This window comes from Anolis carolinensis, chromosome 5 (genome assembly GCF_035594765.1).
Source record: "Anolis carolinensis isolate JA03-04 chromosome 5, rAnoCar3.1.pri, whole genome shotgun sequence".
Taxonomy (NCBI): domain Eukaryota; kingdom Metazoa; phylum Chordata; class Lepidosauria; order Squamata; family Dactyloidae; genus Anolis; species Anolis carolinensis.
Window position 1 is genome coordinate 172,089,412 of NC_085845.1, and position 14,274 is coordinate 172,103,685.

The 14,274-nt window shown below is 42.7% G+C and overlaps 1 protein-coding gene across 2 annotated transcripts in view; it reads left to right on the forward strand.

Moving 5' to 3' along the window:
* pdgfb (platelet derived growth factor subunit B) overlaps positions 1-14,274 on the forward strand; it is a 59,954-nt gene that overhangs the window by 4,922 nt on the left and 40,758 nt on the right. The window contains exon 2 of one of the 2 annotated variants that reach the window (XM_008110710.3): positions 7,411-8,285. The exons of the other annotated variant lie outside the window; for it this stretch is intronic. Within the exon in view, the coding sequence (XP_008108917.1) occupies positions 8,196-8,285 (90 nt within the window). The 5' untranslated portion in view covers positions 7,411-8,195. The remainder of the gene's footprint in view (positions 1-7,410; positions 8,286-14,274) is intronic. 2 annotated transcript variants of the gene reach the window in all.

Genomic DNA, 14,274 nt, shown 5'->3' on the forward strand with positions numbered 1-14,274 from the left:
ACTTTGATTATTATTTATCCCTGGCTCCTTCAGAGCTATAGGTGGACGGTCTATTTCCAAACATCCTTTTCCTCATTGTCTGAAGAATCTGCAAGTATCAGCTTCTATCAAAAGCCATGCTTCTAAAAATTCTACACAGCATCATCTACAAGTAAATAAATAACCTTCTTCCAATCTTGGCTTCTACGTAATTTAGCCGGATATGGAAAAGACAACACACCAGGAGCTCAAAAACCCCACAATCTGAGTTATCATATTCCTCAAATGCCACAGTCATTGGCAAATTAGCTTTAGATGGTGCATACAGCTCATTTTACATACTGATTATGGAAAGCACAATGGCTTCGTAGCGAGATAAGGAAATGGACAATAATGTGATATTTTGAGAAACATGTCTAGATGATTAACAGTGCAACTCTATACAATCTTTTCAGAGGGAATACTCTCTTGAGGCCCTATCTCCACCTCCATAATGTTTCATAATGTTGTTTAACTGCATTGAACTGCATTATATGGCTGTGAACATGGGGCCTGAGTTTGGCGGGATGTACCTCCTGAACCCATAGGGCTGCAGCCTAAAGAAGTGCGTATATAATTAATTTGGAGGTTTTGGGTAAAGTGGGAGGGTTACAAATACTGTTAACCACCTACAGTTGCATGTTTAATTCTTTGATTATCTGCAGATTTGATTAAAATGGCCTTTCTAGCAAACTTTCTGAGGACCTAGAGATTGCTAGCGGGGAGTTTTCTCAGGTTAAAAAAGTCATTTTTTTAACTTGTGGTTTTTCCACCTTTGTGTGGATCCTGAACTCCTAATCCCAGATTAGCAATCTATATCTGTATCACTATCTTCCCTTCACATGTTAAGAGTACAGGTGATGTAGTCACTTGAAAGACTGATCTGGCCAGAAGGTGGCCTAGAAATGAAAACAAAGAATAGAGCAATGTATACTGAATGTATACTATCAGTTGTTTATTATTATCTTTACACTGTATAATTAACAAAACAAATCACAGGATGGCTTACAAAAAGCATGAAAATAAAATACAGTGCATTTATTTATTTATTTGTATCTTGCTTTTATTCCATGGGTGGGACTCAAAGTGGCATACAGAGTTAAAAGCAACAGAAATTACAAGCATACAATTCAACACAGAAGTCAACACAGAAGTTGTATCTAAACAACCAGTTTGCACAGTTCCTAGCCCATATAAAACAAATTAATAAATTGCAACATATACTATTAAAATTCCCTGAACTTCAGGCCACTGAGGATATCCATACAAAATAGTAGTGCTAAGATCTTAAAACACAATTTTCTTTAGGCCATGTAAAATATTGCTCAGTCCTTATTGTCCTACTAACATCAGCATTATTTAGGCCATGTAAAATCATTGTTCAGTAAGAAATGACCTTCAGAGATATGCATAAATTAAAACACAGTACAGCCATTCCTCCGTTTGTGGTTTTGAATTTTGCAGATTTGAGTGTTTACGAATGTGATTAAAATGTTATCTCTGTGAATCTCTAAGTCCTCCATTCTGATTCGATAGTCAACTTCCTCCAGTCCTGGAGAACCTAGAGATTTCTAGAGAAAATATCTCTCTAGGATTCTTTAGGTCCTTCAATGTGATTGTCTGGTCCACTTTCATTGGACATTACCCAATGGAAGTAATACCAGAAGGCCTAGAAATTCCTAAAGAAGTTTTTTAAAAAATAGCAATGTCTTTATTTGTGGTTATTCACCTTCATGGGGTCCCTGTGAACCTAACTCTAGCAAAAGTGGAAGGGGAGTTGCAAGCCACCAAGAGCTGGAGAGCAGCATGATACCCATCTCTATTCCAGATGAAAGGGATAATCCTGTCACTCCTTCTCTCGTATATACTTTGATCCCAATTTTAACAGTGGATGTTATGTAAAGTACAAAAGGATACACAAAACTTCAAGTGACATGTTTGGCATCCTGTGTATTTTAGCCCTCAGAAATACAACCCAGGGAGTTCCAGTGAGACTTGTTTCCAAATCAACATGTTTAGGACTGCATAGTGATGCTCAGCTGATTCTCTTTTGCCAAGATAAGTAAACTTGTCAAAAAGTGACAGTGAGCAGAAATTGGCTTTGTCCTGTAAGAGTCTGTGGCAATTACTTTTAAAAAATGAGGATCCAGAGCTCAATGGTGGGGCTTCACAGTTTTACTCGCAGAAGGTTCTGAGTTAATTTCACCTGTATTGTAGTTGTTCTTGTGTGCCTTCAAGTTATTTCTAACTTATACGAGCCCCCATGTGCCGGCAGGACTGCTGACTTGAAGATTGGGTTCCTGACCTGAAGGTTGCAGGTTCGAATCCAACCCGGGGAGAGTGTGGATGAGCTCCCTCTATCAGCTCCAGCTATGTATGGGGACATGACAGCAGCCTCCCACAAAGATGGTAAAAACATCAAAACATCTGGGTATCCCCTGGGCAACATCATTGCAGACAGCCAATTCTCTCACACCAGAAGTGACTTGCAGTTTCTCAAGTCACTCCTGACACAAAAAAAAATCTAACTTATGGCTGAGCAGGGAACTAAACCTTGGTCTCCAATATAGTAGTTCAGTTTTCAAACCACTACACATTTTGGGCTACAGCTCCAAGAGATGTCCAGCCAGCATGAAACATGGATTATGGGAGTTCTCGCCTCAAAAAAGTAATATTTCCTAGATTGCTTTGCCAGTTTAATGAGACCTTAGCTGTTCAAGGATCTCAACAATACATTTCCTTGTGAGATTTCCACCATTGCCATTTGTCTTCCCTATAAAAAGGGTTGGGGGTTTGTGCATCCACTTCTGCTGCAGTGTAATTACAAACTGCAGTAGATTGCAAAAAATCACAATGTTGATTGGTAGAAAATTGAACACCAAACTGTACAATGCTGAAACATTTGGAATGACGGACAAGGCAGAAGCTATGGGCCACCAATATAGAAAGCAGAGCATGCTGACTAGGAGATCAAGAGAGTACTCTTCCCAAGCTCTTCTCCAGTGTCCTAACCAGAATGAAGTCCAGGCTGTTGGTGGATGAATGTCTGCCAGCTTGGCAGGGACAGGCTGTCTGTTAAGTTTCAAAACCAAGTGGACTGCCAAGTTCCTTAGTTTTGCAGTGTAAAGTATTTCTAAATCCCAAAGGTATAGGAAACTGAAATTAGAGTGCACTCTATAATCCAACATGTGTTTGATTAGAATGATGCGACAAAAAAGGAGAACAAGAAGGGTGTGACTTGCATTATTGTGTGAATTGTTTCTACAGGAGGGTGTATGAATGGGCTTACTGGGCAAATACATTATTTATGCACCTATATAGGTTTACTAGGAGCTGAAGACCAGGGCCCAAATCCCCACTTTGAATCCCCACTCAGCCAATGGAAACCACTGAGTGACCTCAAGCATATCACATTCTCCAGAGGAAGGTCATAGCAAACTCCTTCTGAACAAATGTTGCCAAGAAAAATCTATGATATGTTCAACCCAGGATTGCCATAAATTAAGAATGATTTGAAGGCACACAACAGCATCATTTTAACGTACTTCATTCTTAAATTTTCAGAGTCCCCGTGGCACAGTGGGTTAAACCACTGAGCTGCTGAACTTGCTGACCAAAAGTCTGGTGGTTCGAATCTGGGGAGTGGGGTGAGTTAGCCCCAGCTGCTGCCAACCTAGCAGCTCAAAAATATGCAAATGTGAGTAGATCAATAGGTACCGCTTTGGCAGAAAGGTAACGATGTTCCATGCAGTCATGCTGGCCACATGACCTTGGAGGCATCTACGGACAACGCAGGCTCTTCGGCTTAGAAATGGAAATGAGGACCAACCCCCAGAGTCGGACACAACTAGATTTAATGCTAGGGGAAAACCTTTACCATTACTAATACTTTTTTACAGAATCATATAGCACAGTGCAATAATTTTAATGGGAAATTGTGCAATTTGATTACGAATCGCCTTAGACTTTGACTCCTGGATGACATGTTTTGGAATGTATTTTAATTATGTTAATATGTATGCATTAATTTTAATCCAATTTTATCTCAAGCTTAAGTTTGTATGTCTTAAGGCACTGTATAAGCGCCATTTGTGAGCCGCCTTGAGTCCCTCTGAGGGTAGAGAAAGGCGGGGTATAAATAAGATAAATAAATAAATAAATACGTACTTTCTAAAGAAAGAAATATCTAAGGGAAACACTTTATTACTTTATCCTCCATTACAATGACTTAAGATCAGAACATAAAAGTACAGGAAAGAGGCATGTTGGTCAGACCAAAGGTGTATTTGATCTCTTCACACAGTGGCCTATCAACTGCCGTTGGCAATTGGGAATCGAAGGCTAAAGTGCTTCCTGTTTAATCTTCAGTTACATCAACAGCAAAAGGAATGATGAGAGGAAAAGAGGAAGGACTTAAAATAGCAAGAACAGCTCAGCAACAATCTCCCTTCCTATCCCTGGGATGAGGTTTCTTTAAAGGTTGGGGACAGAGTCTCCATGGTGGGTCTCCTGCACCTCTCTGAGGAGAGGATGTTAGCCAACTCTCCCCAGAAAGCAGGGCAAAAGAGCTCCCAAAAAGTCATGATATCATTGTAAAGGGCCAGTTTTGCAACGTAACTCTTTGTTGATTTCTAGGCTAGTTGCATAAATCAAGAATGGGAATCATGCAGCCCTCCAAATGCTGCTGCTCCTTTAATTATGCCGTCCAGAGTTGCTGAAAGTTGCAAGCCAAAAATATCCCAAGACTTTCTTATTTATTATCCTGGGACACATCCTATGAAATACCCAGGCAGACCCAGAACATGGAAAATTTACTTTTTTCTGAAGACAGTGTTCATGCTGGGTCGTAAGTGCCGTCAGTTAGAATCCAAAGAAATACTGTACTTTCTAAGCTCTGGACAGGACCAGAGGCCATGGACCACTGGGCAAAGATCTGGGGAACCCACTCAGCTGGATGTACTTTCCATTTGTCATCACAGGGAATTGGATTCCTCTTAAAAATAAAGTGATTCATCTTCCAAATAAAGCAACTGGCAGCAACCCAGCATGGCGACCGCTTCCAAGTTATCCTCTATACTATAGCAATGACACCGTGCCCCAACTGCAATGCAGAGAGACGCTTTATAAGCACAGGTTTGTGCATGCACAAAAGTACACATTCCACAAATGGAAGTGCACTGGATCACCTCTGGAACAGGAGGAAACTCTGAGAGTGATTGCAATTTAAATCATGAGTGTTGACCCATGCATAAGTGCTGTGGGGTGTATCTGAACATGTAGTCCAGTGTTCAGAGAGTACATCCAGCTGGACAATCCTGGTAAAGGCCAGCATTTAGGCAGATAATGTTGGGCTGCAATGGCAAACTAAACTGACTGGGATCTTGGGATTTGCAGTTTAACAAGATCTGTAGGATGGCCCTAAATACCTTGAATGCACAAATTCCCATCTGATCTTGCAAACTAAGCAGAGTCTAGTCTAATGAGAAGAGAGCTAGGGGACCACCAAGGAATACCAGAGGCTCTATTCTACATTTTGAATGGAAACAAAGGTAACCCTTCTCTGAGTATTCCTTTCTTAAGAAATTCCCATGAAATTCATGGAGTCATCATAGGTGATTCGACAGTGCGTAACACACACTATCTGGAAGGCTGCCTAATTCCCACCCTGATTGAAGTCTTCTTTCTTCACCTTTGTATTTTCACTTTTTCTCTTTTCTTTTTCTTTATTATCCTTTATGCCTATTATTATCAATTGTCATCAGTCTCTGATCTTTCCTCTACCACAGAGGAAGGATGCACTTCATACTTATGCGGTTCTAGCTGTTGTTGATTTGAACTAACCCCCTCCGCCCAAAAAATAATCCAATCAGAACTAGGTTCAAAGATGCATCTGCACTGCAGAATTCAAGCAATTTGACATAACTTTAAGTCATGACTCAATGATTTGGAATCATAGGGGTTGTAGTTTTACAAGGCCTTTGACTTTCTTGGATAAAGAATGCTGGTACTTTATAAAACTACACCTCCCATGATTCCATAGCACTGAGACATGGGAATTAAAGTGGTGTAAAAGTGCATTAATGCTATAGTGTAGATGCAAGAGAGGCATCTTGTAGCTATTCAGATGCTTTTAGATTGCAATTCCCATTATCTCTATCCAGCATGGCCAATGGTGAAGGATCATGGAAGCTGTAATCTAATAACATCTAGGAGGCTACAAGTTGCCCAGGTCTGTTCCCTCACTTTACCTGGCACTAAAGAAAACTCATCACTGTGTTGTCAAAGGCTTTCATGGTCAGAATCACTGGGTTGCTGTGAGTTTTCCGGGCTGTATGGCCATGTTTCAAAAGCATCCTCTCCAGGCAAGAAACCATCAGGGCCAGTTAACACCTTCCAACAAAGGATTCCCCCAGGCAGGAAGCAGCCAGGCTTTGAAGCAGCAAGGATACTCAATGCTTATCAAGGTAATCAACTGCAACATTCACACTTGCCTCAGACAGACACGAGTTCTTTCTTCCAACCTGGACTTTCCACAGATATATAAATCTCCCTTGCCTAGTTTCCAACAGGCCTCTCACATCTGAGAATGCCTGCCATAGAGGTGGGTGAAACATCAGGAGATAATGCTTCTGGAACATGGTCGTACAGCCCGGAAAACTTACAGCACCCAAAACTAATCATCGTTGCATGTGGCCCATGTAGGTGGGGAAATTGTGTAATTGTGCTGTTATTTTAATTTGATTTGAACAAAGACAGTTGACTATGTCTTGCTCTCACTGATTAACTAATTCCCCCTATTTTCCCCCCAGCCAATATCTGCTGGCTCAACTCTCTAAAGCTTGGGTGTTTATTACATTGTGGAAATTACCATGCAACCAAATGCCCTCCGGGCCTTGAAAGCCATGCCAAGTGCCAACCTCAGTGCGGATCTTGTTCTAACAACTTTTGAGATTTCCTTGGCGCTTTCCCTCCACAGATAGAAAAAGAGAAAGAGAGAGAGAGATCAAAGGCATGAAAATATAGATAGATGGATAGATCAAAGATATCCTTCAGAACCACTGAGGTGGCAGAATGGAGAGAACACAAATTAATCTTGTCTCCGAAAATGTCTGAGAGAGAAGATGCGGAGCCAAGGAACGCACCCACACAACTTCTGCTCCCATCTGAGCGCTGCCCTGCCTGCCTCCCTCTCCCTTTGTCCTGAAGGAACAGAATTTCCCAGGTTCTCCCACTTTGAAATCAGGAGGGGAGTGTTTGCTGCCTTCACACTGTGTTTGTTATTGAAGGGAGGGATTGTATTTTATGTATGGTGTTTTTCCCCCAAAAGTAGTGAGTACTGAAATATGCCTCAATTTCTCCCCCCTCCCCTCTCTTTCTCTCTTTGATTCATAGCCAAGAGAGGAGTTCTTGCAAGTCTTGTCTCCACCCCTTTTCCTCTCTGTTGACTCTCTTCTCCTTTAAAAGAAGGAACCACTGAAAGGCAAGCACCTTAATTCTCTGGCAGGCTAGAAAGCAACACCCAACGAGCTCTCTCCCTGGTGCTGCCTTGGATTGGAGCCTTTCTTTCTCTTTCTTTCCTGCCAGAGAGAACAAGAACAAGCAGCAATAATAATTCAAGTTTGGAGACTTTGCTGGACTTGGCTCACCTGTGCACAAAGAGAGCAGCTGGAGCCTCCGACTCTCTTTGGGGAAAGAAGCCAAGAAAGAGCAAAGAAGCCCCTCAAACCAAAGACTGGAGAGGAGTTGTATTATAAGAAGTCATATCAAGGAACCCAGGAAGATTTCGACTCTTTCCTTAGCCTTTTTAATACACTGAAGTTGAATACTTAGAAGGAATACTGCAAGCCATTTCGCTTCTGCAAACATACGCTCCTGTCCTTAAAGGAGGAAGAACTTAATCCAACGTGTTTTTGCCCCCGGTGTCTTTCCCTATGCTTTCTTCTCTGTGGAGAGAGCAAAGCAGTAACAGCAATCTTTTTCCCCCTCTTTAGAAGAAGTTTTACCTAAGAGGACAGGTTTTTTTGGGTTTTTTTCCTAAAAGAAGAGCAAAAGTTTGGTTGGAGAGGGGAATTGAAGGAGGACTAAGACCCCCTTCTGTAGGACTGTAGCCACAGGGTGGAAAAATTATTTCTTTTTCTTGAGTTTTTGCAAATTTTAAAACAAAAGACTATCCTTCAATGTGTCTGGAACTTCTGGGGATTGGAGTCGGCATGCATTTCGGAGTGCTCTTCCTGTCTCTCTGGTACCTGCCACTCGTCAGCGGTGAGGTGAGTAGATACAGAAATACATGGGCTTTTCTTTTCTTAATTTTGTGGCCAAGAGCAGGCCTGGGAGAAAACCTTTAGAGAGCATATTTTGAGTGTAAACTGGTAACAATGTATGGGGAAGAGCCAAACACTGATGGACTGTGTTGTTGAAGGCTTTCGTGGCCGGAATCACTGGGTTGCTGTGAGTTTTCCGGGCTGTATGGCCCTGTTCCAGAAGCATTCTCTCCTGACCTTTCGCCCACATCTATAGCAGGTATCCTCAGAGGTTGTGGGGTCTGTTGGAAACTAGGCAAGTGGGGTTTATATATCTGTGGAATGTCCATGGTGAGAGAAAGAGCTCTTGTCCGTTGGAGGGAGGTGTGAACGTTGAAACTGATCACCTTGATAAGCATTGAATAGCTTTGCAGCTTCAAAGCTTGGCTACTTCGTACCTGGGGGAATCTTTTGTTAGGAGGTGTTAACTGGCCCTGATTGTTTTTTTGTCTGGAATTTCCCTGTCTTTCAAGTGTTCAATATATACAGTAGAGTCTCACTTGTCCAACGTTCTGGATTATCCAAAGCATTTTTATAGTCAATGTTTTCAATATATCATGATATTTTGGTGCCAAATTCATAAATACGGTAATTACTACATAGCATTAATGTGTAATGAACTACTTTTTCTGTCAAATTTGTTGTACAACATGATGTTTTGGTGATTAATTTGTAAAATCATAACCTATTTTGATGTTTAATAGGCTTTTTCTTAATCTCTCCTTATTATCCAACATATTCACTTATCCAACATTCTGCCGGCCCGTTTATGTTGGATAAGTGAGACTCTACTGTATATATATTATTAAGGAAAATAAAAAAGGGGAGGGGTATTTTTCTTCTACAAATAAAGTGGGAGAACAATAATGATAGGATAGTAGGAAAAACCTCTAAGGGAGTAAAGTAAGTGTGGGTAGAAATTCCAGGTATGGTAGGTGATGGAAAAGGTAGAAGGGTTAAGGTGGAAAAGGTAGAAGGGTAAGGGCTGTCTTTCAAGTGTTGTTCTTTATTTACTGTCCTGATTTTAGAGTTTTAGCAGAGCACTTAATGAACCAACCTGGACACAGCATATTATTTGAGAAATGCTGAACCACTCTTAACTACCACCAAGTCAGACTACACTGAGAAGCCATTGAAATCCACAAGCATGTGGGCAATTTCAACAGAAAAGGGGCAACCATGAAAATGAACAAAATCTGGCTACCAGTATTTAAAAAATAACTCTAAAACCAGGATAGTAAATAAAGAACAACACCCAGAAGACGGGGAATTCCAGACAAGAAACAATCAGGGCTGGTTAACACCTACGAACATAGGACTCTCCCCCAAGCAGGAAACATGGCCATACAGCCTGGAAAACTCATAGCACCCCAAGGTGCATCTACACCAGGCATGGGCAAAGTTGGGCCCTCCAGGTGTTTTGGACTCCAACTCCCACCATGCCCAACAGCCTCAGGCCCCTTCCTTTTCCCCCTCAGCCGCTTAAGCGAAAAGGAAAGGAAAAAGGAAAAAGAAAGGGCCTGAGGCTGTTGGGCATGGTGGGAGTTGGAGTCCAAAACACCTGGAGGGACCAACTTGGCCCATACCTGATCTACTCTGAGGTTGCCCTTGGCTAGAATGGAGTAGGACTGGCACTCTTTCCCTTGAGAAGGCAGCCCAGGTACCTGCTGCTGCAGGGAAGGCGGGGAGAGAGAGCCTTTCTGGAGGCGCGTCTGTCTCTCTGCTGCCTCTCGGGGGAGTCTGTCTGTCTGTCTCTTTCTCCCACGATGGGAGGTCAGCCTGGAGGGAAGGAAGGGGATCCGGCCAAGTTGTGGCTGGCAGCTGAAACCCAGCCAGGGGTGGCTAGTCGCCGACGGAGTTTCCCAGCTGTTCCAAGTCGGCGCTGCTCCTGCTGCCGGAGGGATCCTGTATCAGTTGCAAGAGCAAAGGCCCCCGGGGAAAGAGGAGAGGGAATGCAAGAAAGGGGGAGGAAGAAGAGGAGGAAAGAGTTCTTAAAGGGCCAGGGCGGATTTTTGTTCTGAGTTTCTGATTTTTTAAAAAAAAAAGCTGTGCCAATCCTCTCAACACTGCAGAATTAATGCAGTTTGACACCACTTTAACTGTCGTGTTTCAATGCTATGGGATCCTGGGAGTTGTAGTAGGCTGAGGTTACGTACCAACATTCTTGGGATCTCATCACAGTAGAGTTCGGATCCACTTTAGGGAGGGGCCTTTAAGCAGCTCAGCCAAGCAAGTCCACCTGGGCCTCACCAATTTTTTTTTCGTGTCAGGAGCAACCAGAGTTGCTTTTGGTGTGAGAGAATTGGCCGTCTGCAAGGACGTTGCCCAGGGGACGCCCGGATGTTTTGATGTTTACCATCCTTGTGGGAGGCTTCTCCCATGTCCTCGCATGGAGCTGGAGCTGATAGAGGGAGCTCATCCGCGCTCTCCCTGGGTGGGATTTGAACCTGGCAGCCTTCAGGTCAGCAACCCAACCTTCAAGTCACAAGGCTTTTATCCCCTAGGCCATCGGAGGCTCACTCACCAAAGTGCAAGCCCCAGATTTCTGCAGGAGGCAGAATCCCGGATTTAAAGGGGATCTGTGGTCTGGTGTGATGAGGCAGTTGGGCAAAATAAATAAATAAATACAGTAGAGTCTCACTTAACCAACGTTCTGGATTATCCAACCCATTTTTGTAGTCAGTGTTTTCAAAACATCATGATATTTTGGTGCTAAATTCGTAAATACAGTAATTACTACATAGCATTGAACTACCTTTTCTGTGAAACTTGTTGTATAACATGATGTTTTGGTGCTTAATTTGTAAAATCATAACCTAATTTGATGTTTGATAGGCATTTCCTTGATCCCTCCTTGTTATCCAACATATTCACTTATCCAACGTTCTGCCGGCCCATTTATGTTGGATAAGTGAGACTCTACTGTAATCCATTGAAATCCACAAGCATGTGGACAATTTCAACAGAAAGGAGGAAAACATGAAAATGAACAAAATCTGGCTGCCAATATTTTTTAAAAAACCTCTAAAATCAGGACAGTAAATAAAGAATGATACTTTGAAAACAGGGAATTCCAGGAATGAAACAATCAGGGCCAGCTAACACCTCTCAACAAAGGATTCCCCCAGGCAGGAATCAGCCAGGCCTTGAAGCTGCAAGGCTTTTCAGTGCTAATCAAGGTGATTAATTGCAATATTCACACATGCCTCCAACAGACAAGAGTTCTTTCTCCTGCCCTGGACCTTCTGGAGATATATTTCTTTCTGCCAACTTAGCAGTTCAAAAACATGCAAATGAGAGTAGTTCAATAAGTACTGCTCCAGCAGGAAAGTAACGATGCTCCACACCAGTGGTTCTCAACCTGGGGTCCCCAGATGTTTTTGGCTTTCAGCTCCCAGAAATCCTAACAGCTGGTGATCTCGCTGGGATTTCTGGGAGTTGTAGGCCAAAAACATCTGGGGACCCAGGTTGAGGACTACTGCTCCATGCAGTCACGCCGGCCACTTGACCTTGGAGGTGTCTACGGACAACCCTGGCTCTTCGGCTTAGAAATGGAGATGAGCACCAACCCCCAGAGTCGGACACGAGTAGACTTAATGTCTTTACCTATCTAATTTCCAATATGCCTCACAATTTCTGAGGATGCCTGCCATTGATGTGGGCAAAAAAGTCAGGAGAGAATGCTTCTGGAACATGGCCATATCGCCAGAAAAACTCACAACAACCTCCCATAAAAGGCTTGTAAAATTCCAGCTCGCAGAATTCCATAGCATTGAGCCAGGGCATCAAACTGCACTAATTCTACAGTGTCATTGACATGTGTCAAACTCAAGGTCCGCCGGCCAAATGTGGTCCTCCAGATGCTGGACTATAACTCCTATATTCCTCATCATTAGAATTCATGACTAGAGCTGATGGGAGCTGTGATACAGTAACATCTGGATGGCTGTGGTTTGTTCTGTTTAGCTTAAATGGCTGAGGAGGGAAAAGAAAGGGCTGGAAGCTGTTAGGAATTGTGGGAGCTGAAGTCCAAAACACCTGGAGGGCCAAAGATTTCCCCTGCCTGGTATAAATATACTCCCAGTCATGGAACAGCAAGTTGTCTGGAAATGGACAGCTGCTAAGGAGGGGCAGGCTGAATCGATCTCCTCATGTTTGCATATGTGTATATTTTTCTCCTTCTTGCCTTCTGAGTTGGTGGCAGCAGGAGAGGCAAGAACCAAAGCTAGGAACCTGCAGTAACTATTTATAGACAACATGGGCCATGGCACAGACCCACGCGTGTAAACAAACTCTATGCCATTACACACAGCCCTTTTCAAACAAACACAAAAAGGCGAGAGGGCAGGGGTCAAGAAGAGGTGTCCACAACATCAGGCCTTCATTGATGTAAGCTAGGGAACCCTGAAACCATTTGTGAAGCAAAGCAACCACCTCCAAGCATGTGCAGAGGGCTCTCCCCTACCTTGCACACTCACAGTGTATATAAATTAATAAAGCACACGGTCCCTCTAGAGGAGAAGGAGGAGAAAGTCTGGGAGCCAAGGCTTGGGAGGTGGCCAAGGCTAAGGTTGTTGTGCCCACAAACCTAAGCAAAGGATTACAGTAGGCTTTTGTTCTGCTCTGTGTGTGTGTGTGTGTGTGTTGTGTAGAGTCTGGACAGGAATGAGGGAGTGAGGCAATGATGTCACACATTGATGCTGTTTCTTTAGCCTCAGGGTACATCTACACTGTAGATTTAGTGCAGTTTGATACCACTTTGACAGACTGGGTTTTTTTCCCTCATGTCATGAGCAACTTGAGAAACTGCAAGTCGCTTCTGGTGTGAGAGAATTGGCTGTCTGCAAGGACGTTGCCCAGGAGACGCCTGGATGTTGTGATGTTTTTACCATCCTTGTGATAGGCTCTCTCATGTCCCCGCATGGAGCTGGAGCTGATAAAGGGTGCTCATCCACACTCTCCCCAGATTGGATTTGAACCGGCAACCTTCAGGTCAGCAACCCAACCTTTAGGTCATCAGTCCTGCTGCCACAAGGGTTTAACCCACTGCACCACTGCTATGGAATCATGGAAATTGTAGTGTCATGGGGTCTTTTGCCTTCTTCTCTGCCAAAGAGATTCCATAACATTCAGCCATGGCAGTTAAAGTGGTGTCAAACTGTCTTAATTTTACAATGAAGATTCACCCAAAGTCAAGGACTGGCAATTCTCCTCACTTGTGTCATTAAAGTATAATAAAACGAAATTATAATAGATAACCCTTTGCTATTCTTTCATGAATCCAAGATTCTGCTGCTGCCTGAGGTGGCTGCCTCGCTTTGCGTAATAACAGTGAAAGATCTTTGTTAGACCAATAACACAGTAAATTCTTGCATAGAAATGGTAGCATTCCTGCAAAATGAATGTCTCCCAGATTGCGGTGTAATGAGCAGCAGTTTATCTGTACTTCTGTTCCGTGCTTTTGTCAGCCATGGTAACATTTTTAAAACCTGGCCTATGGCATTTTTAATACTATAATCACAGATGTACTGAAATTGCAATGTTCCTAGCAGCACTTACTACAAAGTAATGTGTAATTAATATAATGAAATGTGCTCCAAAATGATCTTGTTTTTCTCTGCATGAGAAAAAAGCTTCCGTTTTCATTTTATCTGATGAAGAGGATTGGGAAATCCAGTACACTGGGCCCTTGGTATCACCTGGGATTTGGTTCCAGGAGCCCCCATGGATACTATGATCTATGTTCAAGTTCCATTATATAAATATAGTGTTGCAGTAAAATGTTATTCCTTATACAAAATGGCAAAATCAATGTTTGTCTTTTGGAATTTTTAAAAATTTCAAGCCATGAATGGTTGGATCCATAGATGCAGAATCCCTGGATTTGGAGGGCAGACTATATACTGTCAATACTGCAGGGTTTCCTTATCTCTACTGAAATATTTCTCAGATGCAA